This window comes from Theropithecus gelada, chromosome 14 (assembly GCF_003255815.1).
Source record: "Theropithecus gelada isolate Dixy chromosome 14, Tgel_1.0, whole genome shotgun sequence".
NCBI classification, from domain to species: domain Eukaryota; kingdom Metazoa; phylum Chordata; class Mammalia; order Primates; family Cercopithecidae; genus Theropithecus; species Theropithecus gelada.
The window spans coordinates 8,156,479-8,181,755 of NC_037682.1; the positions used below are offsets into that span (position 1 = coordinate 8,156,479).

At 50.2% G+C, this 25,277-nt stretch overlaps 2 protein-coding genes across 2 annotated transcripts in view; one reads left to right on the forward strand and one right to left on the reverse strand.

Annotated features, from left to right (window-relative positions):
- Positions 1 to 7,622, forward strand: part of ZDHHC24 (zinc finger DHHC-type containing 24) — a 21,453-nt gene extending 13,831 nt beyond the window's left edge. Inside the window, exons 3-4 of the mRNA XM_025356580.1 lie at positions 5,048 to 5,266; positions 7,573 to 7,622. Of these exons, the coding sequence (XP_025212365.1) occupies positions 5,048 to 5,266; positions 7,573 to 7,622 (269 nt within the window). The remainder of the gene's footprint in view (positions 1 to 5,047; positions 5,267 to 7,572) is intronic.
- The window catches only part of BBS1 (Bardet-Biedl syndrome 1), a 27,031-nt gene continuing 2,626 nt past the window's right edge, over positions 873 to 25,277 (reverse strand). Inside the window, exons 4-17 of the mRNA XM_025356574.1 lie at positions 22,474 to 22,746; positions 21,555 to 21,601; positions 21,409 to 21,447; positions 21,200 to 21,272; positions 15,086 to 15,217; positions 13,171 to 13,277; positions 11,050 to 11,170; positions 10,744 to 10,902; positions 8,393 to 8,462; positions 7,772 to 7,930; positions 4,590 to 4,723; positions 3,526 to 3,660; positions 2,735 to 2,821; positions 873 to 2,522 (exon numbers count right to left, since the gene is read on the reverse strand). Coding sequence (XP_025212359.1) covers positions 2,436 to 2,522; positions 2,735 to 2,821; positions 3,526 to 3,660; positions 4,590 to 4,723; positions 7,772 to 7,930; positions 8,393 to 8,462; positions 10,744 to 10,902; positions 11,050 to 11,170; positions 13,171 to 13,277; positions 15,086 to 15,217; positions 21,200 to 21,272; positions 21,409 to 21,447; positions 21,555 to 21,601; positions 22,474 to 22,746 — 1,623 coding nt within the window. The 3' untranslated portion in view covers positions 873 to 2,435. The remainder of the gene's footprint in view (positions 2,523 to 2,734; positions 2,822 to 3,525; positions 3,661 to 4,589; positions 4,724 to 7,771; positions 7,931 to 8,392; positions 8,463 to 10,743; positions 10,903 to 11,049; positions 11,171 to 13,170; positions 13,278 to 15,085; positions 15,218 to 21,199; positions 21,273 to 21,408; positions 21,448 to 21,554; positions 21,602 to 22,473; positions 22,747 to 25,277) is intronic.

Below are 25,277 nucleotides of genomic sequence, written 5' to 3' on the forward strand. Positions count from 1 at the left end.
TTTTTTTTTTTTTTTTTTTTTTTTTTTTTTTTTTTCTGAGACGGAGTCTCGCTCTGTCGCCCAGGCTGGAGTGCAGTGGCCGGATCTCAGCTCACTGCAAGCTCCGCCTCCCGGGTTTACGCCATTCTCCTGCCTCAGCCTCCCGAGTAGCTGGGACTACAGGCGCCCGCCACCTCGCCCGGCTAGTTTTTTGTATTTTTTAGTAGAGACGGGGTTTCACCGTGCTAGCCAGGATGGTCTCGATCTCCTGACCTCGTGATCCGCCCGTCTCGGCCTCCCAAAGTGCTGGGATTACAGGCTTGAGCCACCGCGCCCGGCCGAGACAGAGTTTTGCTCTTGCCCAGGCTAGAGTGGTGCAGTGGTGCAATCTTGGTTCACTGCAACCTCTGCCTTCCTGTTTCAAGCAATTCTCCTGCCTCAGCCTCCCAAGTAGCTGGGATTACAGGCACCTGCCACCATGCCCAGCTAGTTTTTGTATTTTTAGTAGAGATGGGGTTTCACCATGTTGGCCAGGCTGGTCTCAAACTCCTGGCCTTGTGATCTGCCCACCTCAGCCTCCCAAAGTGCTGAGATTACAGGTGTGAGCCACGGCGCTCGGCCTTCCGGCCACAACTTTTAAAAGAAGGTATTTGAGGATATGTTTCACCAAATGAGGGTGAACTGAGAAATAGGAAGCCACTGGGCCCAGGAATCAGGATCTAGCCCAGGAGAAAGGCAAAGGGAATTTACCTGGAGAACAAACAGTCCTCAGTGAAGCAGGGGATGAAGGGAAGTGTCTAGAAAAAAGAGGAGTTGTCAGACGGTAGGGGAAGAATTAGCAATTGGCCCATCAGAAAACAAAGTAGATGAGAAACTCAGGGCAACTCATTAACTCCATTTAAAAAACAGTACAAGGAAGGTAATTTAATTATAGTCCAACTCTTGGCTCCGCAGTTAATAACTTTCACATAGTAATAGAAATAGTAATCTGAGTATTTTTTAACCTAATAACTAGGGATGGGGGAGGGGTGCTGACAAAAGAGAGCTAAAGCCTCATGTATGACAATAGGGAGTCAACAGGTAATGCCTAAGATTGATATATCAAGCAAGAGTCACATAAGCACATTTTAAAAATAGCTGAACGAACTAGAAGTGACTGCTGAGTAGGGGAGCTGTACTAGAGAATGGGGAGACTGTTTTCTTGTTACAAACTGTGTAATTCCACATTAGTAAGTGGATATATGTTTTTAAATAAGTATGTTTTAGAAAAACACCAATTCTGCTTGTGCTTAATGTCCACAATTTCTCTCTAGTGTGTGCACTGGGCACCCTGCACTGTTTCTTGCTTCACTTTGCTTTATGAACACTTACTGTCCACATGGCGCGGCTCATGTATTTCTTAGTGGTAGGTACATAGTATTACATGACATAAATTTACATCAGGTGCTGGGCATATGTCTCCCATTTCATCCTCAGAAACAGCTATGATGAGAAAGGCCCCGCCTTTCCTGCTAATTCTCATGATGTGGCCACTGCCCTGGGAACTTCCCACCCAGGACTGATTTGGGCCCCAGGACATAGAAGGGCATCTATATGGGCAGTTCTGGACTTCTGCCTCCTGTGGCACCTCCCCAGAGCCCCAGAAACACCTCTCCTGGTGCTCCTGGCCCTGGCTCTGCTCTGTCTCGCTCTGCCTTCCTCTCCTGGGGTTTCTTTCTGTCAGGAGCAGCTGCTGTGTGATCTTTAGGGGCTCTAGTGAGGCTGGAGCTACCAGCTCCCTGCGGGGTACCCTCTGCCCTCCTGCACCCCTTTCTCCCTGAACAACCTTTTTGTGGCATTGTAGGCCTGAGACTGGCTAAGTCTAAGATTTCAGAGAAGTTTCTTGGGGAGATGAGGGCTATTCCCTGGGCTTGCTCAGCTGACAAGCAGAGAGGAGAGCACATGTTTTGCCCGCAAGCTAAGTGGGCTGCAGCCCAGCCTCTGGAACTCCAGGGAGCAACAGGAGGCTCAGTCTCACCCCAGAAGAGCTTCTGATCTCCCTGGCCAGGACTAGCCCAATTTTGGCCTTGGCCTGCAGCGGGAGATGAGTGATGTGCATGAGGGATGTGGCAGTGGAGAAAGGCTGGGCCTGTCCTGCTCAGCTTAATTTGACCGCTTTGGAGCTCTGTTCCGAGCCCGGTATGGTTTCTGGAAAAGGCTGGGGAGGGGATGGCGTAGCAGGACCTCAGCGGGACCATGCCTGGTTGGTCGGAGGAGGAGGAGTTGAGCCTTCCTGGGTACTCACTAACCTGCTACTATAGGCCCAGCAGTGGGGGTGGTGAGGAAGGGGGTGCTTAGGAGAGGGGAAACGAGGTATCACCCCAGCACACTGCTGTGTGAGGAGTGGGCCTGGGGCCATTGAACCTGCCCAGTTCTCCCTGGCTGATTGTACAGGGGCTTTCACAGCAGCCGAGGGCTCAGGCGGCCGCCAACCCCTCGCTCCTGGGCATGTTGACATGGGCGCTCAGCAAGGGTGCACTTTGGCCTTCTCGAAGCACCAGCACCTATGGAGGAGTGGCCATGGCAGCAGGGGGCATGCACCCCTGACCCCTTGCCATTAGGGTCTGCGCTGGCCCTAATAACAGGCCATAGGGCTCCACTGTGCAGATACCCCCACCCCCACCCGGTAGCCCCCCAAGGGCTTTGTTGGCACTCACCCTGACTGTCCTCCCTAGGGTCCCACTCACCTTCCACATGGTATAAGTGTGGCACCTACCTTGATGATGTCTGAGATGCCCTTGTTACTGAGACTCTCCACAAAGGTCTCCAGGGGGTAGTTGAGCCCGGGCACCAGCAAGGGTACCTAAGTTTGGGGACAAAGAAGTAAGGAAACCAGCCCTCGTGACAGTGTTTGGCACATTCCCAAGTGCATTCAGGCCCAGTCTCTGCTAAGCCTCAGCACCCCTGCAGGGTGGGCAAGACAACTGCTGGGTGGAGGAGGATGCAGGTGTGGTGAGGAAGTGAATGCCCCAGGGCCACATGGTGAGTGATGAAACCTAGACCTCTGGACTCCCGCCCAGTCTGGGGCTGTTTACTGCATAGTCCAGTCTTTTGTAGTCTGGTCCTGCCAACTTGGGGTCAGACCTGGGCCCTAGGGGAAAACCAGGCCCTTCACTCTGTGGGCGATGCTCTTTGAGGCACAGAGTCTCCTCTTCCTGTTGCAGGAGTAGCTGGGCAGCAGGGTGGGCTCTGGGGTCCCCCAGCCCCCAAAAGGCTTCTGGGAGGTGTAGGTGGGGCTCAGGCTCTGGCAGTTTACCCAGCACCTTTGGTATGGCTTCTGGAGACCCCTCACAGGCTGCAAGAAAAGCAGCAGAGGTAGAGCTTGGGGCTCCCTCCAGAGGCCCCTGCTGGGGCCTTGGCCTGGTCTGTGGTGGGAGAATAGGTTTGCTGGCCAGCTGGCAGCCACCCACATGCTCTGACCCTGACCTGGTGGGGCTCTGTGGGCATCTCATCAGGCCCCTGCCCTGGCCTTTTCCACTCCATATCTAAGTGAGGAGCATCCAGTACCTTGAAGAAGGCCCGGGGCAGGGAATAGAGCGCCTCGTTGTACAAGCAGCAGACCAGCAGCCCCAGGACAGGACGGGCTGTCGAGGTGTTCTGCAGGTGAAGTGTGAGCTTAAAGGTGGGGCCAAGGCCCTGAACCTATAGAGGGGGTGGGTGGAGAAAGCCCTTAGGACCTGGCAGCCTTGGGCACGGAGTACAGTGTGCTCTGCCTTCCTTCCACCAATGCCCTCATGTCCCCTCCTCCTACTCAATCTGCCTCCCAGCAGACAGAGAAGACCAGAAGGGGCAAAGGGATCAGAAGAGGCCAGAGAGGGTGAGAGCCTGAGGGAGGCCAGGCAGCAAGTCAGAGGCAGAGCTGGCCTGGGACTGTAGGCCTCGACTCTCACCCTGAGCCCCTCACCCCACCCCCTGCCTGTTCCACCTCCCACTTTCATCCTAGGGTAGCCTTGATCAGTTCATTTTTCTCCTGCTTCCCCGGAGTTGCCTTGTAGCCTCTTCCTCCTTTGCACCTATCCACTCTTTAGGAAAAGAGAACTCAGAACCTGGTTGGGTCAGATGCCACACCTCAGGGACACATTTAGAGCTGGTCAGAGCCCTGCTGACCCTAAGCTCATTTGCGTTTGAGCCTTGCGGGCTCCTCATTGTGCCCGTGCTGGTCTCGGTGCTTGCGGTTGAGGCCGGGATGGCCCCTTCCCTGTACCCAGCAGTCCTAACACGTTGGGCTGCCCACAGTTACCAAAGTGACAGCCTTCTTCCCTGTACCATAGGTGTAAGGATCCCATCAGGTTCTTGGGAAGAAATATCCCAGTGTGACTACTCTGGGGGCCTGAGCTGGACCCTCGGCATGACCAGCCGAGGAGAGAGGTGGCACAGGAGGGTGGGAAGGTGAGGCTGCTCTCACCAAGGAGGACACGAGACTCGTCCCCAGGTCTGCGGGAAGGTGATGGGGAGCACGGGCTGAGTTGGCTTGGAATTGGCTCTGGGGCTTAGCTGTGTGGCAGAGGGGTTCCTGCGCACCCTGGCCTCTGCCCCTCTGGCCCTGACTCTGTCCTCACCCAGATGCTCACCACGGCGTGCAGCTTGAGTGGCTCTCGGGCTGTCGCGGACATGGGGCTCAGGCTGGACTCGAGGGCCTGCAGGTAGGCACGGGCAGCCCGCAGGCGCAGCAGGTATAGGTCTGTCTGGAAGGCCCGGTGCATGGCTGTGGAGAAGGGTCCCAGAGGCTAACAGTGGATGTAGGGGTGGCAGGGAGGAGGCAGCAACAGGGCACTCCTGCTCAGGCTGGTGTGGGGAGGGTGCAAAAAGAGGGTGCTGCGGGAGGGGTCTGCAGGAGCTGGGGAGGTGGGAAAGAGCCCAGCCTTCTGGCAAAACTGGATGCTGTGGCCTTGCCCTGCCTCTTCTCACTCTCTTACCACCTCCCTGCCCGCACTGTCTAGCTCCTTCGCTGGCTCCTCTGTCTGGCCCTAGAGGCTGTTGTTCTGTCTGGTCCATGGTCCTCTTCTCATCCTCCATCTTCTTCCCCCAGACAATCCGTGTCCTGCCACAGCTCTGACCACCACAAAGAGGAACAGCCACGAGCTCCTGAGGGCAGGCCCCACATTCCTCCTGAGTCCTCAGTGTCCACGCTCAATATTGTGCATGTGTCTCCAGCAGCTTAGTGAGCACCCGCGCCTGCCTCCTGCTCATCTCCACGGGGAAGTCCCATCAACACCTCAGGCCCAATGCTGTGGAAACCAGCCTCATGGTCCTGCCTCCGTCACTGCCTCCCTGTCCGTCAAGTCACCTAGGTCCACCCCTCACATCTCACCGTTTGCAGGATCACATGACTCTTCCCTAAGCTGCCTCCAGGGCCCACCCCGCGCCCACCCCACTGTCCCTCCTCTTCCAGACTGGGCACCCCGGTCCCCCAGGCTGGCCTCGCTCTTCCGTGGGTGTGAGGTGGCTTCTGCCATTCCAAGTTTCACATTTTATGCCCTTTTTCTCCAGTACTTTTACAATTTATTTTTAATCTATCCAGAACTAATTTTTGTGGCCGATATGAAGAAAAGGTCTGATTTTCTTGCTTTTTTTTTTGAGATGGAGTTTCACTCTTGTTGCTCAGGCAGGAGTGCAATGACACGATCTCAGCTCACTGCAACCTCTGCCTCCCGGGTTCAAGCAATTCTCCTGCCTCAGCGTCCCAAGTAGCTGGAATTACAAGCATGAGCCACCAAGCCTGGCTAATTTTTTGTATTTAGTAGAGATGGGGTTTCACCACGTTGGTCAGCTGGTCTCGAACTCCTGACCTCTGGTGATCCGCCCACCTTGGCCTCCCAAAGTGCTGGGATTATAGGCATGAGCCACTGTGCCTGGCCGAAAAGGTCTAATTTTCTTTTCTAGAAGCAAATTGTCCTGATTGTGTGTTTTTGGACAGTCTCACATTTCCCTGCCAATTCAAAATGACACCTTTCACACACTCTGACTTTCCACATGTTCAGGGTCAGTTTCTGGACTTCCTAATCCTGCCCCGATCTCCATTCTATTTCTACATCCACACCACAGCTTCTGATTCCCACAGCTTGAGTTCATTTTGCTACCTGATAGGGTAAGTCCCCTCATTCTTATTTTCCCCGATCTTCTTAGGTTTACTCTTTGAATCAACTGGCCAGGTTCTTAAAACAAACCCCACTGGGATTTTAACTGCAACTTAAAGCTTTACAGCATTAGGTCTTCCCATCCTGCAACTTGGTAAATCTCTCCACTTAAGCATTCTTGAAGGTGGTCTTTTCTGTTCTTGAAGATAGTTTTACAATTTTATTAGACTCTGTACATTTTCTTTTTCTTTGAGATGGAGTCTCGCTCTTGTCGCCCAGGCTGGAGTGCAGTGGTGTGATCTTGGTTTACTGCAACCTTTGCCTCCTGGGTTCAAGTGATTCTCCTGCCTCAGGACATTACAGGCGCATGCCACCATGCCCAGCTAATTTTGTATTTTTAGTAGCAAGGGGGTTTCACCATGTTGGCCAGGCTGGTCACGAACTCTTGACCTCAGGTGATCCGCCTGCCTCGGCCTCCCAAACAGCTGGGATTACAGGCGTGAGCTACTGAACTGAACCTGCTTTCTTAAATCCAGGTCAACGCCCTGTGCCTCTGCCTACATTACCCTGCTCTGCCCTGTCTGGGAGTCTGGCAATCGTCTTTTAGGGTGAAGCCCAAAGTCACCTCGCTCTGAAGCCTTTCCCAAGCTTCCCCAGGCAGAAGTCCTTACTCCCTCTGTGTGCTCCAAAAGCTCTTTGCAGAAACCCCTTCTACACCTGATCACGAAGTTGGCCCCTTCATGAGTTCCTAAGGTAGGGACTATTCTTGTTCTTTTGTTTTTTTTGTTTTTTGTTTTTTTTTTTTGAGACAGAGTCTCGCTCTGTTGCCTAGGCTGGAGTGCAGTGGCACGATCTTGGCTCACTGCAACCTCCGCCCCCTGGGTTCAAGCGATTCTTCTGCCTCAGCCTCCCAAGTAGCTGGGACTATAGGTGCACACCAACACGCCTGGCTAATTTTTGTATTTTTAGTAGAGATGGGGTTTCACCATATTGGCCAGGCTGGTCTTGAACTCCTGACCTCATGATCTGCCCGTCTCGGCCTCCCAAAGTGGTGGGATTATAGGCGTGAGCCACCACACCCGGCCCAAGGTGGGGACTATTCTAATTCAAGGCATCTGGCACAAGGCCTGGCATAATCATAGGTACTAAATGAGTGAATGAATGAACGAACGATGAATGAATGAACAAATAAACAAGTGGGCAGGAAAAACTGGACAAGAAGACACTGGTCAAATTCTACTTTTCTCTCTCTCTCTTTTTTTTTTGGCGGGGGAAAGAAGTATCCTTATGTTACCCAAGTAGGTCTTGAACTCCTGGACTCATGCTGTCCCCCCACCTCTGACTCTCTGTAAGTGCTGGGATTACAGGCATGAGCCACCATACCCAGCCAAAATTCTACTTTCCTCATGAGAATTCCTGCATTTGGAAGTGACTGTTCCCTTCCCTGAATTCTAAGCGTTCTTGCTGTCACCCACAGCACCTTCCGGCCTGAGGAACAGTGATTTGCAGGCAAGATGTACCTCCTAGGCTGTCCCTGGATTTCCAGAGGCGAGTGACCTGCCTAGTTGGCTGAGATCTCCTCCCACTACACAGGGTGGCTAGGCAGCACTCCCCCAGCTTTGCTCTGTAGGAGTAATGGAGGAAGAAGAAGGGAAAGGACCCAGTCTGAGTCTCACCAGTGCCAGCCTCCCGCTCTCGCAGTGTCTGATCCACGTAAAGCCGGGTCTTTCGGGGCACGTTGAGTTTCATGGCCTGGGCTGGTGGGGGACCCACCTCACTTCCTCCCTCTACAAACACTGCTGTACGCTTCAGGATCTTGATGATCAGGCCACCACCTAGGGAAGTGGACAGTGGAAATGGATTTGTCCTCCCTACTTCTACCCACATTCCCATTCTTTCTTCCCCAAACAATCTGCCTCCTATAGAGTTGCTTCCGTACACATCTGTCTTCCAGATGAGACTATTTCTGGAAGTAATGAACTGCATCTTAATAGTCTCCCATCATTAATTCATTAATCCATTTAGCAGTTATTTGTGGAGTACTGTGATGTTCCTGGCATTGTGGCAGGCACAATGCCTGGGCATGCTGGGTGAACTAGAGAGACTGAATCCAGCCCAGGACCCGGCCCCTAGGCTGTGCCGGTGGAGGCCTAGCTCCAGAAGGACACATCTGTAGGCCTTGCTTTCCACACCCAGGTCCACCCATGCTTCATACCCACCTTCTCCTCTTTCCCCAGAAGCAGCCCTGTCCCTTCACTCCCGACTCCAGAGCCCTTGCCAGGTCTGACTCCACTCACCTCGAGTGGTCATGATGAGGGTGTTGTCCTCCCGCCCGTAGCGGCCAAAGCAAAGACTGGTCACTGCATCCTATGTGGAGACGTCAGAGTTTAGCTGGGGAAATATCTTGGAGAGGCAAGCAAGACAGGGGATGGGTAGGGGAGGCCCCAGATGTAATAGGTGAGAAGTGATAGAGATAGGCCTGGGGCATCACTGCCTCTGAAATAGTTCCTATATTTCTCATCTCCACTCCAATCTCACTACCTCAGTTCTAGACCACATATCACCGGCCCTCACTTTTGTGGTCAACCTCCAAATAGGTCTCCCAGACTCGTCTTTCGGGTCTTTCTCCCCAGTCTGTCCTTCACAATGCTGCTTTTGCTACTTTTTTTTTTTTTTTTTTTTTTTTTTTGAGACGGAGTCTCGCTCTGTCGCCCAGGCTGGAGTGCAGTGGCCGGATCTCAGCTCACTGCAAGCTCCGCCTCCCGGGTTTACGCCATTCTCCTTTCTCAGCCTCCGGAGTAGCTGGGACTACAGGCGCCCGCCACCTTGCCCGGCTAGTTTTTTGTATTTTTTAGTAGAGGCGGGGTTTCACCGTGTTAGCCAGGATGGTCTCGATCTCCTGACCTCGTGATCCGCCCGTCTCGGCCTCCCAAAGTGCTGGGATTACAGGCTTGAGCCACCGCGCCCGGCCTGCTACCTTTCAAAAACACAAATATGTCTGGTCTCTGCTAGAAAACCTCCAATGGCTTTTGTCCTCTTTGTTAGGACACTGAAGGCCTTCAACATTTGACTCCAACCCGCCTTTTCTGTCAGTTCTCTCTTCTTTACCCTTCTTTCAACCAGCATACCACCAGCCCTCCCAGCACCTATGGCCCAAGCCAGTTGTTTGCAACTTTTATATTGTGACATGGGACAATTTACACACACAGGTGCACACATGCACACACACAGTTTCACTTGTGACATACTTTTTTTTTTTGAGACAGAGTCTCACTTCATCGCCCAGGCTGGAGTGCAGTGGCACAATCTCCAGCTCACTGCAACCTCCACCTCCTGGGTTCAAGTGATTCTGCCTCAGCCTTCCCAGTAGCTGCGATTATAGGCGTGCACTGCCATGCTTGGCTAATTTTTGTATTTGCATTTGTAATTATTTATTTATTTTTGTTGTTTTGTTTTTTTGTTTTGAGATAGAGTCTTGCTCTGTGGCCCAGGCTGGAGTGCAGTGGTGCGATCTCAGTTCACTCCAACCTTCGCCTTCCATTGTTCAAGTAATTCTCCTGCCTCAGCCTCCCAAGTAGCTGGGATTACAGGTGTGTGCCATCACACCTGGCTAATTTGTTTATTTTTAGTAGAGATGGGGTTTCACCATGTTGGCCAGGCTGTTCTAGAACTGTGATCACCTGCCTCGGCCTTCCAAAGTGCTGGGATTACAGGCGTGGGATAGTGTGCCCGGCCCTCACTTGTGACATACTTTGAATTTACTATTCTATTTTTTAAAATGTTGCTGGTTGTGATCCACTAAACTGATTTAATGATTCACAACTTAGAGTCTGAAAACCTCTGGTCCAAACTCATCAAATGACCTGGATTCCTTAATCAAGAGCCTTCATACTTCTCAGGCTTTATTCATGCTATTCTCTGTGCAGAATGTTCTTCCTCCATTTGTCCACCTGACAAACTGTTTTGAGGCCCAGCTGAACTGTCACTTGTTCTGTGAAGTGTCCCATGGAGTCCATTCCCATTTATCTCACCCCCCTACCCTTGTCACTCAGCCCCCTCTGCGCTTTTTAGCACTTTGCTCTGCTTCAGTTGGCCCTGCTTTTAAATTTGCTGTGTCTCTGGCTGGCTGTTACCTTAGACTATAAGCCTTCTGAAAACAAGGACTTAGTCATCATTTTACACCCTCCCACGCCTACCAATATGGTGACTTGTACATATGAGGTGCTCAACACTTTTTTTTTTTTTTTTTTTAAGATGGAGTCTCGCTCTGTTGTCCAGGCTGGAGTGCCATGATGTGATCTCGGCTCACTGCAACCTCTGCCTCCCAGGTTCAAGCGATTCTCCTGCCTCAGCCTCCTGAGTAGCTGGGATTACAGGTACGTGCCACCATGCCCAGCTAATTTTTGTATTTTCAGTAGCAAGGGGGTTATGCCATGTTGGCCAGGCTGGTTTTGAACTCCTGACCTCAGGTGATCTGCCCACCTTGGCCTCCCAAAGTGCTGGGATTACAGGTGTGAGCCACTGCGCCTGGCCTCAACAAATGTTTTTGAAATGCATCAATGTGTGGTCGGGAGAGGCAGCTAAGAAGCCCCGGAGGTGAGACCAGGGCAAGGAGGAGTGAGTGGCAGATGCCACAGATGGGGCTCACCGGCGTGTGGATGACGTTGAGAAGGGCCTTGTCGCGATAAATGCGGACCTCTCCGTTGGCCAGCCCAGCCATGACGGCCTGCAGGCCCCGGGAATGCTGCTCCAGGAGGTTCATGGTCAGGATGGCTGCAGGCATCTGCACTGTCCACAGCTTCTTCCCCTGGCAGGGAACAGCCAGTGTCTGTGGAGGGCTCAGGGCTTACAGTGGAAAGAAGAGTTTCTGGGGTGGGGAAGCCAGAGGGCTTCCTTGCCAAGGGGGCGTTGGGGACATAGGCGTGGAGGGGCTGCTGTTTGCTGGGGGCCACACCTTGTGGGTGAAGCCGTGCAGGCTGTCTTGGGTACTGCCCACCACTAGGACCTTGTGTACCCGGATAAGTCCCACAGGCTGGGCGCTCAGCTCGATGCAGTACTTGGGGTGCTTGGAGTCTCTGTGGAATAAACGACACACTGTCCGGCCCCAGAGAAATCGTCTGCACTTCCATGGCTGACCCTCCTCTCTCTAAACCCCATGGACTCACCTGGGAGGAACACTGGCCCCAAAGCGTATTACCCTGGGATTATTTCTACCTCTGCCACCTTAGTAAATGTGTGGCCTTGGAAAAGCTCAAGTGTGTCTTCCTCCCACCTTCACTATAGTGGCTTGTATGATCATCTGGCATTTAACAGAGTTTTCAGTGAGTTTACCTTTGGCTGGACTAGCCAGGACAAGTGGACTTAGGCACTTTATTATGAGAAAAGGATGAAGAGCTTTGCCCTGTGTCAATGTAGTTTTTAGTTTACTGGCCTCTCAATTGTAGTTTCCCTTTCCAGAAAGTACAGTTAGTTCCTCCCTATTCGAGAAGCACACGCCAATGTCTTTCCCGATTTGAGTTGGCCTACAACACTCTTCCCAAATTTCTTAACAACTGGTTCCATCTTAACCTTCAAGCCACCTCCACAGAGAGGTGTTCCTGATCACCCTTACCCAGTATTTTTCCCCACTGAGCTTGTATTTTTTCTCCATAGCACTCATCCAATTTGTAGGAATATCTTGGTTTCTTCACTTTAATATATCTGTCTTCCCCACGAGGACAGGGACCATATTTTTCTTGTTCATCAATATATCCCTAATACCACACACTGCATAATGCATAGTAGGTGCTCAATAAATATTTATTGAATTTAAAAAATGCATTTTAGACTGGGCGTGGTGGCTTATGCCTGTAATCCCAGCACTTTGGGAGGCCAAGGCGGGTGGATCATGAGGTCAGGCATTCAAGACCAGCCTGGCCAATGTGGTGAAACCCCATCCCTACTAAAAATTAAAAAATTAGCCAGGTGTGGTGGCGCACACCTGTAGTCCCAGCTACTCAGGAGGCTGAGACAGGAGAATCACTTGAACCCGGGAGGTGGAGGTTGCAGTGAGCCAAGATCGTGCCACTGCACTCCAGCCTCGGTGACAAAGTGAGACTCTGTCTCCAAAAAAAGAAAAAAAAAAAAAAGCATGTTATATGGAATATTAAACTAATGCATAAACAAGTGTCATGTCATGTACCCTGGAAAGTAACAAATATGGGAAATTTTTTTTTTATTTCTTCCCATCTGTTTTCTTTTCTTTTTTTTTTTGACACGGAGTCTCGCTTTGTCACCCAGGCTGGAGTGCAGTGGTGTGATCTCAGCTCACTGCAAGCTCCACCTCTCAGGTTCATGCCATTCTCCTGACTCAGCCTCCTGAGTAGCTGGGACTACAGGCGCCCGCCACCACGCCTGGCTAATTTTTTGTATTTTTAGTAGAGACAGGGTTTCACTGTGTTAGCCAGGATGGTCTCGATCTCCTGACCTCGTGATCCGCCTGCCTCGGCCTCCCAAAGAGCTGGGATTACAGGCGTGAGTCAACACGCCTGGTCCTTTTTTTTTTTTTTGAGACGGAGTCTCGCTCTATTAACCAGGCTGGAGTGCAGTGGTGCGATCTTGGCTCACTGTAACCTCCACCTCCCGGGTTCAAGCAATTCTCCTAACTCGGCCTCCCAAATAGCTGGGGCTAGAGGTGTGCGCCACCACGCCCAGCTAATTTTGTATTTTTAGTAGAGACAGGGTTTCACCATGTTGGCCAGGCTGGTCTTGAACTCCTGACCTCAGGTGATCCACTTGCCTCCGCCTCCCAAAGTGCTGGGATTACGAGTGTGAGCCACTGCACCCAGCCTATCCTCTCATCTCTGATCACTCCTGTACTATAGCCACCCAGCCTAGTCTCTCACTGTGCCAGCCCCTATCTCACAAGCCTTCAGGTATCCTCCTTGTGCTTGTGGGCTCAGCCTCCTTTATGAAGTTCTCAGCTCTTTGCATTTCCAAATTCCAGCCTTAAAGCCCACTCTCATCTTGCAAGCCTCTGAAGCCACCAGCTTTCTGAGATGTTCCTACCGGCCCCGGAGACCATGGATGTGGCTACCTTCTCAGAATATAGATGTTTCCATTGCGGCAGGCTGCGGCAAGCCGGAACTCAACATCAAACTGGCCGGAAACCTCTAGGAAGACAGGGACGCTGGGAAGGCTCATCTGCAAAGAAGAGGTGCAAACACTCCAATTTCTCTGGATCCCCCATCCCTCCCTGCCCTGTCAGTAACTCCTCTGAGTGAGTGCCTGGTCTAAAGTCCCAATCTCCTCACTCACACCCAGTTTAAACTCATACAGTTTTTCAGGAGGGAAACTTGGGGCAACATTTAGCAAGAGCCTTTTAGTCTGTGTCTTTTATTTATTTATTTATTTTGAGACAGAGTCTTGCTCTGTCGCCCAGGCCGGAGTGCAGTGGCACAATCTCGGCTCACTGCAAGCTCCGCCTCCTGGGTTCACACCATTCTCCTGCCTCAGCCTCCCGAGTAGCTGGGACTACAGGTGCCCGCCACCATGCCTGGCTAATTTTTTGTATTTTTTAGTAGAGACGGGGTTTCACCACGTTAGCCAGGATGGTCTCGATCTCCTGACCTCATGATCCGCCTGCCTCGGCCTCCCAAAGTGCTGGGATTACAGGCGTTAGCCACTGCGCCCGGCCTTGTCTGTGCCTTTTGACTAAACAATGCCACTTCTAGGACTGCATCCTAACGCTGTACTTAAACAACCATGCAGCTGGGTATGGTGGCCCACGCCTGTAATCCCAACACTTTGGATCGCTTGAGCTCAGGAGTTCAAGACCAGCCTGTCCAACATGGCAAAACTTTGTCTCTACCAAAAGTACAAAACTTAGCTGGGCATGGTGGTCCCACAGATGAGAGGCTGAGGTGAGAGGACTGCTTGAGCCCAGGTGGCACAGGTGGCAGTAAGCTGAGATTGTACCACTGCACTTCAACCTCAGCAAGAGAGCAAGACTGTCTCAAAAACAAACAAAGAAGCATGCAAGGATATTTGGGTAAAAAAGTCTAGAGCATTGGTATTAATAGCAAAAAATGAAAAACAATTTAAATGTACAATAGGTGACAGCATAAATGAATTATGGTACCTCTATATGATGGATATTGTGTGGTCTTTAAAAAGGCTGATGTGGGGTTGGGCATGGTGGCTCACGCCTGTAATCCCAGCACTTTGGGAGGCTGAGATGCAGAGATCACCTGAGGTCAGGAATTTGAGACCAGCCTGGCCAACATGGTGAAACTTCATCTCTACTAAAAATACAAAAATGAGCCAGGCGTGGTGGTGCATGCCTGCAGTCCCAGCTACTCAGGTGGCTGAGGCATGAAAATTGCTTGAACTCGGGAGGTGGAAGCTGCAGTGAGCTGAGATAGAGCCACTGTACTCCAGCCTAGGTGACACAGGTGACTCAAAAACAAAAAAAAAAGAACAAAAAAACCAAAAGGCTGATGTGATTTTATAGATAAAGACACCGATGATATACTGCTACATGAAAAGAACATGCTACATGAACCTCCTGCTTTTATTTATTTATTTACTTATTGTTTTTAGAGACAGGGTCTTACTCTGTCACCCAGGCTGGAGTGCAGTGCCACAGTCATAGCTCACTGCAGCCTCAAACTTTTGGGCTTAAGCCATCCTCCTGCTTTGGCCTTCCAAAGCACTAGGGTTAGAGGCACGGACCACCACACCCAGCTAATCCTGTTTTTATAAAGTTAAGTATTTACATCAAGTTATATATCTATGTCTAAATATGAAAATGTCTAGAAAGACCTATGCCTCAACTTTAATTGTATATATCCATGGGCGGCAGGATTTTTTGATATATATCTTTCTTTATGCTTATCTAGTTTCTAATTTTTCTACAAGGAACATATATATCACCCAGAACTAACTGTAAAGCATGGGGAGAGAATGTAGCCCGAGCCTCCAGTGTGCCCAGGGTCAGACCTGACACTGACCTTGGCTAAAATGGTGAAAGCCTCGGGATCAAGCACCAGGAGCTCCTTGTTCTCGGTGCCCAGCACCAGGCAAGACACAGCATCCTCGTCAGCCAGGTTCTTCTTCAAGGTGGTCATGGTGGTGATAACTGTCTACAGAAGGACTCCAGGGGTCACCCAGGGAACCTCCACACACCACCCCCAAGATACTCCCAGAATGCCACAGGAAGAAAGAGAGCAAAGGAGGATGAAGAGGATATATCAGAGATGTGACAGAAAATTTAAGTACAAAGGTGTTTGCTGCAACAAATCTGACTTTCTAACAAAAGAGGATTGTCTTAAGTCAATTATGAGCTATCCATATGATCAAAAACTATGCAGTCTTTTTTTTTTTTTTTTTTGAGACAGGGTCTCACTCTGTCGCCCAAGCGGGAGTGCAGTGGTACAATCTCGGCTCACTGCAACCTCTGCCTCACAGGTTCAAGCAATTCTCCTGCCTCAGCCTCCCAACTAGCTGGGATTATAGGCATACGCCACCATGCCCAGCTAATTTTTGTATTTTTAGTAGAAACAGGGTTTCACCATGTTGCCCAGGTTGGTCTTGAACTCCTGACCTTGTGATCCACCTGCCTCAGCCCCCCAAAGTGCTGGGATTACATGCATGAGCCACCATGCCCGGCTGAAGTCATTTTTTTTAAAGTCATATTTTAAAAGAATATTTGGGCCAGGCTCAGCGGATCATGCCTGTAATCCCAGCACTTTTGGGGACCAAGGCGGATGGATTGCATGAGCCCAGGAGTCTGAGGTCAGCTTGGGCAGCAAAATGAGACCCCCAACTCTACAAAAAATAAAAATAAAAAATTAGCCAGGTGTGATGGCATGCACTTGTAGTCCCAGGTACTCAGGAGGCTGAGGCAGGAGGATCCCTTGAGCCCAGGAGTTCGATGCTCCAGTGAGCTATAATCCTGCCACTGTATTCCAGCCTGACTGACAGAGTAAGACCCCGTCTTAAAAAAAAAAAAAAAGAAAGAAAAGAAAAGGGCTGGGCGTGGTGGCTCACACCTGTAAGCCCAGCACTTTGGGAGGCTTAAGCGGGCAGATCACCTGAGGTCAGAAGTTCAAGACCAGCCTGGCCAACATGGTGAAACCCCATCTCAGCTGGGCGTGGTGGCTCACCCTCATAATCCAAGCACTTTGGGGGCAGACCACCTGAGGTCAGGAGCTCGAGACCAGCCTGGCAAACATAGTGAAACCCTGTCTCTACTAAAAGTATGAAAATTAGCCAGGCATGGTGGCATGTGCCTGTAATCCCAGCGACCCAGGAGGCTGAGGTAGGAAGATAGCTGGAACCTGGGAGGCAGAGGCTGCAGTGAGCCGAGGTGGTGCCACTGCACTCCAGTCTGGGCGACAGAGCAAGACTCCATCTCAAAAAAAAAAAAAAGAAAAGAAAAGAAACCCCATCTCTATAAAAATACAAAATTTGGCCCGGCATGATGGCGGGTACCTATAATCCCAGCTACTCGGGAGGCTGAGGCAGAATTGCTTGGACCCGGGAAGTGGAGGTTCCAGTGAGCTGAGATCGTGCCATTGTACTCAAGCCTCAGCGACAGAAGGAGACTCTACCTCAAAAAAAAAAAAAAAGAAAAGAAAAGAAGATAAAAGGCTGGGCGCAGTGGCTCACGCCTATAATCCCAGCATTTTGGGAGGCCGAGGTGGGCGGATCACATAAGGTTGGGGGTTTGAGACCAGCCTGAACAACAGGGAGAAACCCCGTCTCTACTAAAAATACAAAATTAGCCAGGCATGGTGGCGCATGCCTGTATTTGCAGCTACTCGGGAGGCTGAGGCAGGAGAATCGCTTGAACCCAGGAAGCAGAGGTTGCGATGAGCTGAGATCGCGCCATTGCACTCCAGCCTGGGCAACAGGAGCGAAACTCCATCTCAAAAAAATGAAAAGAAAAAAAATTACATTAGTATAATCCTAGTTTTAAAAATATGTGAATATAGGCCAAATAAGGTGGCTCGTGCCTGTAATCCCAGCACTTTGGGAGGCCCAGGTGGGAGGATCACTTGAGATCAGGAGTTTGAGACCAGCCTGGGCAACATGGTGAGATCCCATCTCTTAAAAAAGAAAAGAATAAGCTGGGTGCGGTGGCTCACGCCTGTAATCCCAGCATTTTGGGAGGCCAAGGCAGACAGATCACGAGGTCAAGAGATCGAGACCATCCTGGCCAACATGGTAAAACCCCATCTCTACTAAAAATACAAAAATTAGCTGTGTGTGGTGGCATGAGCCTGTAGTCTCAGCTACTTGGGAGGCTGAGGCAGGAGAATCGCTTGAACCCAGGAGGTGGAGGTTGTAGTGAGCTGAGATCACACCACTGCACTCTAGCCTGGCAACAGAGCAACACTCTGTCTCAAAAAAAAAAAAAAAAAGAATAAAAATTTCAAAATAAAAAATATATGAATACAAAAACATGTGGAAGGCTAAACCCTTAAACAAACACTAGTTATTGCTGGACAGTGATATCACGAGTGATGTTTAATTTCCTCATGATGCCTTTCTATCATTTCTACAGTGGGCACATGTTTCTTTTGTAATTATAATTGGAGGGAAAACAAAAAAGAAAAGATCCCCTTTGTAAGGAATTTCTCCTACAGAAATTAGCAGAAGCAAAATGTTTTTCTTTTTTTTTTTTTTGAGATAGAGTCTTGCCCTGTCACCCAGGCTGGAGTGCAGTGGCACGATCTTGGCTCACTGCAACCTCTACCTCCCGGGGTCACGCCATTCTCCTGCCTTAGCCTCCCGAGTAGCTGGGACTACAGGCACCTGCCACCACGCCTGGCTAATTTTTTTGTATTTTTAATAGAGACGGGGTTTCATCGTGTTAGCCAGGCTGGTCTCGATCTCCTGACTTCGTGATCCGCCCGCCTCGGCCTCCCAAAGTGCTGGGATTACAAGCGAGAGTCACCATGCCCAGCTGCAAAATGTTTTTCTTTAGATAAAGGTGCTCATTGTGTGATTATCATCAAGATTGAAAAAGAGAGCTGGGCACAGCATCTCATGCCTGTAATATCAGCACTTTGGGAGGCTGAGGTGGGAGGACTACTTGAGCTCAGAAGTTCAAGACTAGCCTGGGCAACATAGTGAGATCCCATCTCTACAAAAAATGAAAATAAAAAAAATTAGCTGGGTGTGGTGGCATGCACTTGTAGTCCTAGCTACTCAGGAGGTTGAAGGGGGAGGATCACTTGAACCCAGGAGTTTGAGGCTGCAGTGAGCCACGATCACACCACTGCACTGCAGCCTCAGTGACAGAAGAAGACCCAGCTCCTTACCCTACCCCAAAAAAGATGAAAAAAGAGGAATGATTTTCAGTGCCTAATGGAAGGAGAAAGCTTACAAACATGTGGACAGATACTAGTGGTAACTATTCCCATTCCAAATGTTAATGATAACTCAAAGATGCGAGTGGTTGGCCGGGTGCAGTGGCTCACGCCTGTAATCCCAGCACTTTGGGAGGCCAAGGTGGGCAGATCACCTGAGGTCAGGAGTTGAGACTAGCCTGGCTAACATGGTGAAACCCTATTTCTACTAAAAATACAAAGAATTAGCTGGACGTGGTAGTGCACACCTGTAATCCCAGCTACTCAGGAGGCTGAGGCAGGAGAATCGCTTGAACCCAGGAGGCGGAGGTTGCAGTGAGCTGAGATCGTGCCATTACACTCCAGCTTGGGCAACAAGCAAAACTCTGTCTCAAAAAAAAAAAAAAGGCCGGGCGCGGTGGCTCAAGCCTGTAATCCCAGCACTTTGGGAGGCCGAGATGGGCGGATCACGAGGTCAGGAGATCGAGACCATCCTGGCTAACACGGTGAAACCCCGTCTCTACTAAAAATACAAAAAAAAACTAGCCGGGCGAGGTGGCAGGCGCCTGTAGTCCCAGCTACTCGGGAGGCTGAGGCAGGAGAATGGCGTGAACCCGGGAGGCGGAGCTTGCAGTGAGCTGAGATCCGGCCACTGTACTCCAGCCTGGGCGGCAGAGCAAGACTCCGTCTCAAAAAAAAAAAAAAAAAAAAAAAAAAAGATGTGAGTGGTAACCATGACAGATACTTGAGAAGACTGCCCCCTCCAAACTGCATCTTTTAAGCAGTAATTAATTCACTTCCCCATTTTAAAAGGACTCAAAGATATTGACAGCTGTGGATGTCAAAGCTGCTGATCAGCAGGAGAGAGCAGTGTTTCTCACAGAATTGGTCTAACACAAGCCAAAGTCTGAGGCATGTGTTTGTCAGTGTGTTCAGTGAGCGTGGCCTCTACGGGGTGGATGGTTCCCATGGGGCTTTCTAAACTGCAAGACAGCTCTGGGAGTCTGTTCCTGGACTGAGGGTTGGTGCCCCTAGGTCAAGAACCACTAGATCGGCCGGGCGTGGTGGCTCATGCCTGTAATCCCTGCACTTTGGGAGGCCAAGGCAGGTAATCACGAGGTCAGGAGTTTGAGATCAGCCTGGCCAAGATGGTGAAACCCCATCTCTAACTAAAAAATACAAAATTTGGCCGGGCGCAGTGGAGGGCACCTGTAATCCCAGCTATTCGGGAGGCTGAGGCATGAGAATCACTTGAACCCGGGAGGCAGAGGTTGCAGTGAGCTGAGATCACACCACTGCATTCTAGCCTGGTTACAGAGCAAGACTTCATCTCAAAAAAAAAAAAAAAAAAAAGAACCACTAGGTCTCACCAATGCATAGGTTCATCAATAAAGGCATTAAAATTATACTACAAAAAGTAGGAAGTGAATAAAAGGGAATCATTTGTCTAATGACCTGGATGTGAATGGTTATATAAACAAAGTATGAAGGAAATACTGAATAGTCAGTGACATAATCAAGAGGCCATTAACAATGAAGTTCCTAAAGACAAATGCTCAAAATATGTTACATACTCAAGAGAAGCAGGATATAAAAGCATACTTAGGAAGAAAATATATCAAAATGGTAAGAATAGGTATCTTTTGGATCTCTCAGTAGTGAAATTACAGTCATATTTATATTTCTCCTTTATACTTCCCTCTTTTTCTGGGTGGTGGGGGCAGGACTGGGTGACAGAGCGAGACTGTCTCAAAACAAAAAAAAAAGTTCTCGTCACTCTGTTGCCCAGGCTAAAGTGCACTGGCACAATCATAGCTCACTGCAGCCTTCAACTCCTGGGCTCCAGCAATCCTCCTGCCTTAGCCTACTGAGCAGTTGGGACTACAGGCACATGCCACCACACCCAGCTAACTTAAAAAAGAAGTCTCGCTTTTTTCTTGCCCAGGCTGGTCACAAACTCCTGGCCTCCAATTATCTCCCCCTTGGCCTCCCAAAGTGCTGGGACTACAGGCATGAGTCAATGCACTTGGCCTATATACCCCTCTTTGTTTTTCCAAAATTTCTGTAATAAAAATCTATTACCTTTACTCTCAAGAAAACAAAAGTTATGTGCAATTTATGTAACATGATATTTTTTTATTTCTATGTATCTGTGTATGTAAATATGTATGTATGTATGTTTGTATCTATCTTTTTCTCAGAATCTGTGTCCTGCTGACTATATATCTATATATTAAAAGCTGTCGGCCGGGTGTGGTGGTTCACGCCTGTAATTCCAGCACTTTGGGAGGCCAAGGCGGGCGGATCACCTGAGGTCACGAGTTCGAGACCAGCCTGGCCAACATGGCGAAACTCCGTCTCTACTAAAAATACAAAAATTAGTCGGGCGTGGTGGCACATGCCTGTAATCCCAGCTACTCGGGAGGCTGAGGCAGGAGAATCGAGAATCGCTTGAACCTGGGAGACAGAGGTTGCAGTAAGCTGAGGTTATGCCACTATACTCCAGCCTGGGTGAGAACAAGACTGTCTCAAAAAAACCCCAAAAAACAAAAAAACAACAACAACAAAAATACAAAACAACCTGTCACTACTAACTGGAATGCGGAAGGCACTGCAGCTTTATGATTACACACACATGGCATGGCTGGAAGGAATACAGCAAAGAGATACTGGTTGGGTTTGCTTATAGAATTTACCACTGATGTTAAGCGGTCTTTTAAAAAAATGTAAATTTTTTTAGAGGGAAATAAAAAGAGAAGGGGATATTACCTGCCGCTTGATGGAGTTGGACTTGTGTTGGTTTACAAATGCCTCCATTTCACTCAGCTCCAGCTGCAGAAACCTAGACACACAGAGAACACACAGAGACACACAGCAGGCCCTGGCCTCGCTGCTGTCCTCTATCATTCTGGCACAATCTGGTGGCTGCTTCCTCCACCTGGAGCCTCCCAAACCCTGGCCCTCCACAGGGCCCTTACCTGAGTGACTGGACGGACAACGGCTCCTCTGCCGTCTCCCTGCAAGGAAAGGGGCCAGCATGGCAGCCAAGTGGAGGAATGGGGCCCTGGGGCTCAGATGGGATGAAGGAGTGAGGAGGGGAATGAAGGGGAAGGCAGCCTCTCACCGGATGCTCTCCAGCATCTCCTTCAGGGTTAAGGGGTCAATCCGGTCCTGTGACAATGTGGAAGAAGGGTGAGCCTGTGAGCTCAAGCCAGGCAGGAAACCCAACGCCCATGCCCTCAGAGAGCTCCACACTTCTGGGAGTACCTCTTGGTCTCTGTCTCCCTGCCAGCCTGCCTCTGCACTGAGCCCCAAGCTCACGCCCGTTATCTGAATCCAGTCTCAGGGCCATGTTCATCATCCCATTTATCGACGCTTCCCTAAATTCCCCTCCTCTCTTGGTGTTTCCAGTCCTCCTTCTGATAGGCCCCTGCTTTCTTTGGTTTCATCTACCTCAAAGTTGGGCAGGGATGTGGCTAGTGCAGAGGAATTTTCTGGGTTCCACTCTCTAAGGGGACTGGCTCAGTGCCTCTCTGGGAGCCACTGCTGAGTAGCCAAGCGCAGCACCTTGTCCAAAAGTGCCACCACTAGGCCGGGCATGGTGGTTCATGCCTGTAATGCCAGCACTTTGTGGGGCCGAGGCAGACAGATCACATGAGGCCAGGAGTTTGAGAGTAGCCTGGCCAACATGGCAAAATCTCGTCTCTACTAAAACATACAAAAAATCAGTCAGGCGTGGTTGCTGGCGCCTGTAATCCCAGCTACTCAGGAGGATGAGGCAGAAGAATTGCTTGAACCCAGGAGCCGGAGGCTGCAGTGAACCAAGATCACGCCATTGCACTCTACTCCGGGCAACAAGAGTGAAACTCCGTCTCAAAAAAAAAAAAAAAAAAAAAAAAAAAAGAAGTGCCACCACTGCTGCTGTCAGAGATGGACTATAACTGACCTCCTGCCACCAGCCCACCTTCTTCCCAGGAGCCCAGCCCTCCTCTCCCAGTGGCTGCCATCTTTGCCTTCTGGTTCCCCACTCCCATGTTATTTACCTCTTTGGCCTGGTTCCAAAGGTCTTGTTCCAGAGGATTTGGAGGCAATTGGGGCAGGCTGAACTTGAAGTAAGGTCTGAGATTCTTATACACATAGACACAAGGGCCTGAAGCAAGTGCCAGAGCTGGGGTCCGGGGCTCATGTTGCTCCATGAGGAAGGTGGCAGCAGCAGCTGGCAGAGCAGGTAGTGGGCTTTCGGTCATCACCAGTGGTCCTTTGAGCACCTTCAGGCGGGGCTGCTGCCCACCAGGGCCAAGGTCCCCTACCACCAGCTGCAGGGAGAGGATGGCTCATTCTAGGCTCAGGGTCTGAAGACCTCCCCACTGACCCTCTTCTTGCCTTATTGCTGGTGCGCATTCATTCATTCCTGCACCAATAAAGGCTTTGCCTTCAGGCTTTCAAGCTGCCTGACCTTGGGAAAGTTGACTAACCTTTCTGAATCTCAGGTTTCCCACTTGCAAAATGAGAATACTTTCATGGTATGTGGTGAAAATCAAATGAGATAATGAGTTACAGAACCTGGTAAGTGCTACTGAGGAATAAGTGGCAGTTGATGTTTTTCTTATTAATTCAGCAAACATTTCTTCCATGCCAGGCACTTCTAGAGAGACACTGGGACAGTGGTAGAGCTCAGTGCGGGAGGGATGGGGACACCCATATCTGGGCTGCTGAAGCCTGGTTTCCAAATGCAGGGCAGGATGTGCTCTGTGGACACACAGAGGGGAACCAAGCTTTTTGGTCTCTCAGTTTTCCACCCTCCAATCCATCTTCTAAGCTGCTGGAGCTGCCACACAAGCCCATTCCCCTGAATGAGGCCTGGTAGGCCCCTCTGATCTAGTTCCCAACTTGTTTCCTATCACCCTTCCCATTGCTGTGCTCTGGCCAGAAAGTGGGTACCCAAGAAAGGCTGGATACTGAGCATGCAGTATGTGCCAGGGACCACATCAGAAACTGCATGCATCCTTTCATTTAACACTCTTGACAATATTCTTATTATTATTCTTATTATTATTATTTTTGAGATGGAGTCTCGCTCTGTCTCCCAGGCTGGAGTGCAGTGGCCCGATCTCCGCTCACTGCAAGCTCCGTCGCCACCCGGGTTCGCGCCATTCTCCTGCCTCAGCCTCCCGAGAAGCTGGGACTACAGGCGCCTGCCACCACGCCCGGCTAATTTTTTTTTTTTTTTGATATGGAGTGTCGCTCTGTCCCCCAGGCTGGAGTGCAGTGGCGCGATCTCGGCTCACTGCAAGCTCCGCCTCCCGGGTTCACACCGTTCTCCTGCCTCAGCCTCCCGAGTAGCTGGGACTACAGGCGCCCGCCACCGCGCCCGGCTAATTTTTTGTATTTTTAGTAGAGACGGGGTTTCACCGTGGTCTCGATCTCCTTACCTTGTGATCCGCCGGCCTCGGCCTCCCAAAGTGCTGGGATTACAGGCGTGAGCCACCGCGCCTGGCCCCGGCTAATTTTTTTGTATTTTTAGTAGAGACGGGGTTTCACCATGTTCACCAGGATGGTCTCGATCTCCTGACCTTGTGATCCGCCCACCTCGGCCTCCCAAAGTGCTGGGATTACAGGCATGAGCCACTGCACCCGGCTGACAATCTTATTATTTTTAAGAGACTGGGTCTTACTCTGTCATCTAGGCTGGAGTGCAGTGGTGCAATCATGGGTCACTGCAGCCTCGAACAACTGGGCTTAAGCGATCTTCCCACCTTAGCCTCCCAAGCAGCTAGGACTACAGATGTGCGCCACTACACCCGGCTTTCAACAACCTTGTGAAGCAGGTACCATTATTAGCCCCATTTCTCAAATGAGGAAGCTGTGTCTTAGAGATGTTAAGTAAAGTCACACAGCTAAAAAGTGGTAGAGCTAGGTCTGTCTGAACCCAAAGCCATAGTCTTAACTACTTTTTTATGTGGTAGTTATTTTATATGGGCCTCAACTTTCTAATTTCACATTTATTCTTTCCAAGTATGCTACGAACTTCTAAGCCTCTGTGCCTCTGCTTTTGCTGTTTCTTCTACCTGAAATGCCTTCCCCATCCTCTCATCCTTGACTTCTTGATAGACTTCATTCATCCTTAAATGCCCAGTTTACACATTACTGCTTCCTGGTGCCTCCAGATAGAATCCATTGTTCTCATTGGCGCTCCCTAATACTTTCCACATGTTCAATTTTAGCATCTACTCACTTCCTCACAAATATTTATCAAGTACCAACTTTGTGCCAGGCATTGGGCTAGATGCTGGGACTCAATGGTGAATAAACTAGCCATTAAACATTCTATTATGTGAAGGTATTTAACATTTCTTTCTTTTGTTTTTTTAAGACGGAGTCTCGCTCTGTCACCCAGGTTGGAGTGCAATGGCGTGATTTCAGCTCACTGAAACCTCCGCCTTCCAGTTTCAAGTCATTCTCCTGCCTCAGCCTCTCAAGTAGCTGGGATTACAGGCGCCCGCTACCACGCCTGGCTGATTTTTGTATTTTAGTACAGATGGGGTTTCACCATGTTGGCCAGGCTGGTCTCGAACTCCACCTCGTGATCTACCTGCCTTGGCCTCGTTAAGTCCTGGGATTACAGGCATGAGCCACTGCGCCTGGCTAACATTTCTTTCCTTTTTTTTTTTTTTTTTTTTTGAGACGGTGTCTCACTCTGTCACCCAGGCTGGAGTGCAGTGGCCGGATCTCAGCTCACTGCAAGCTCCGCCTCCCGGGTTCACGCCATTCTCCGGCCTCAGCCTCCCGAGTAGCTGGGACTACAGGCGCCCGCCACCTCGCCCGGCTAGTTTTTTTGTATTTCTTA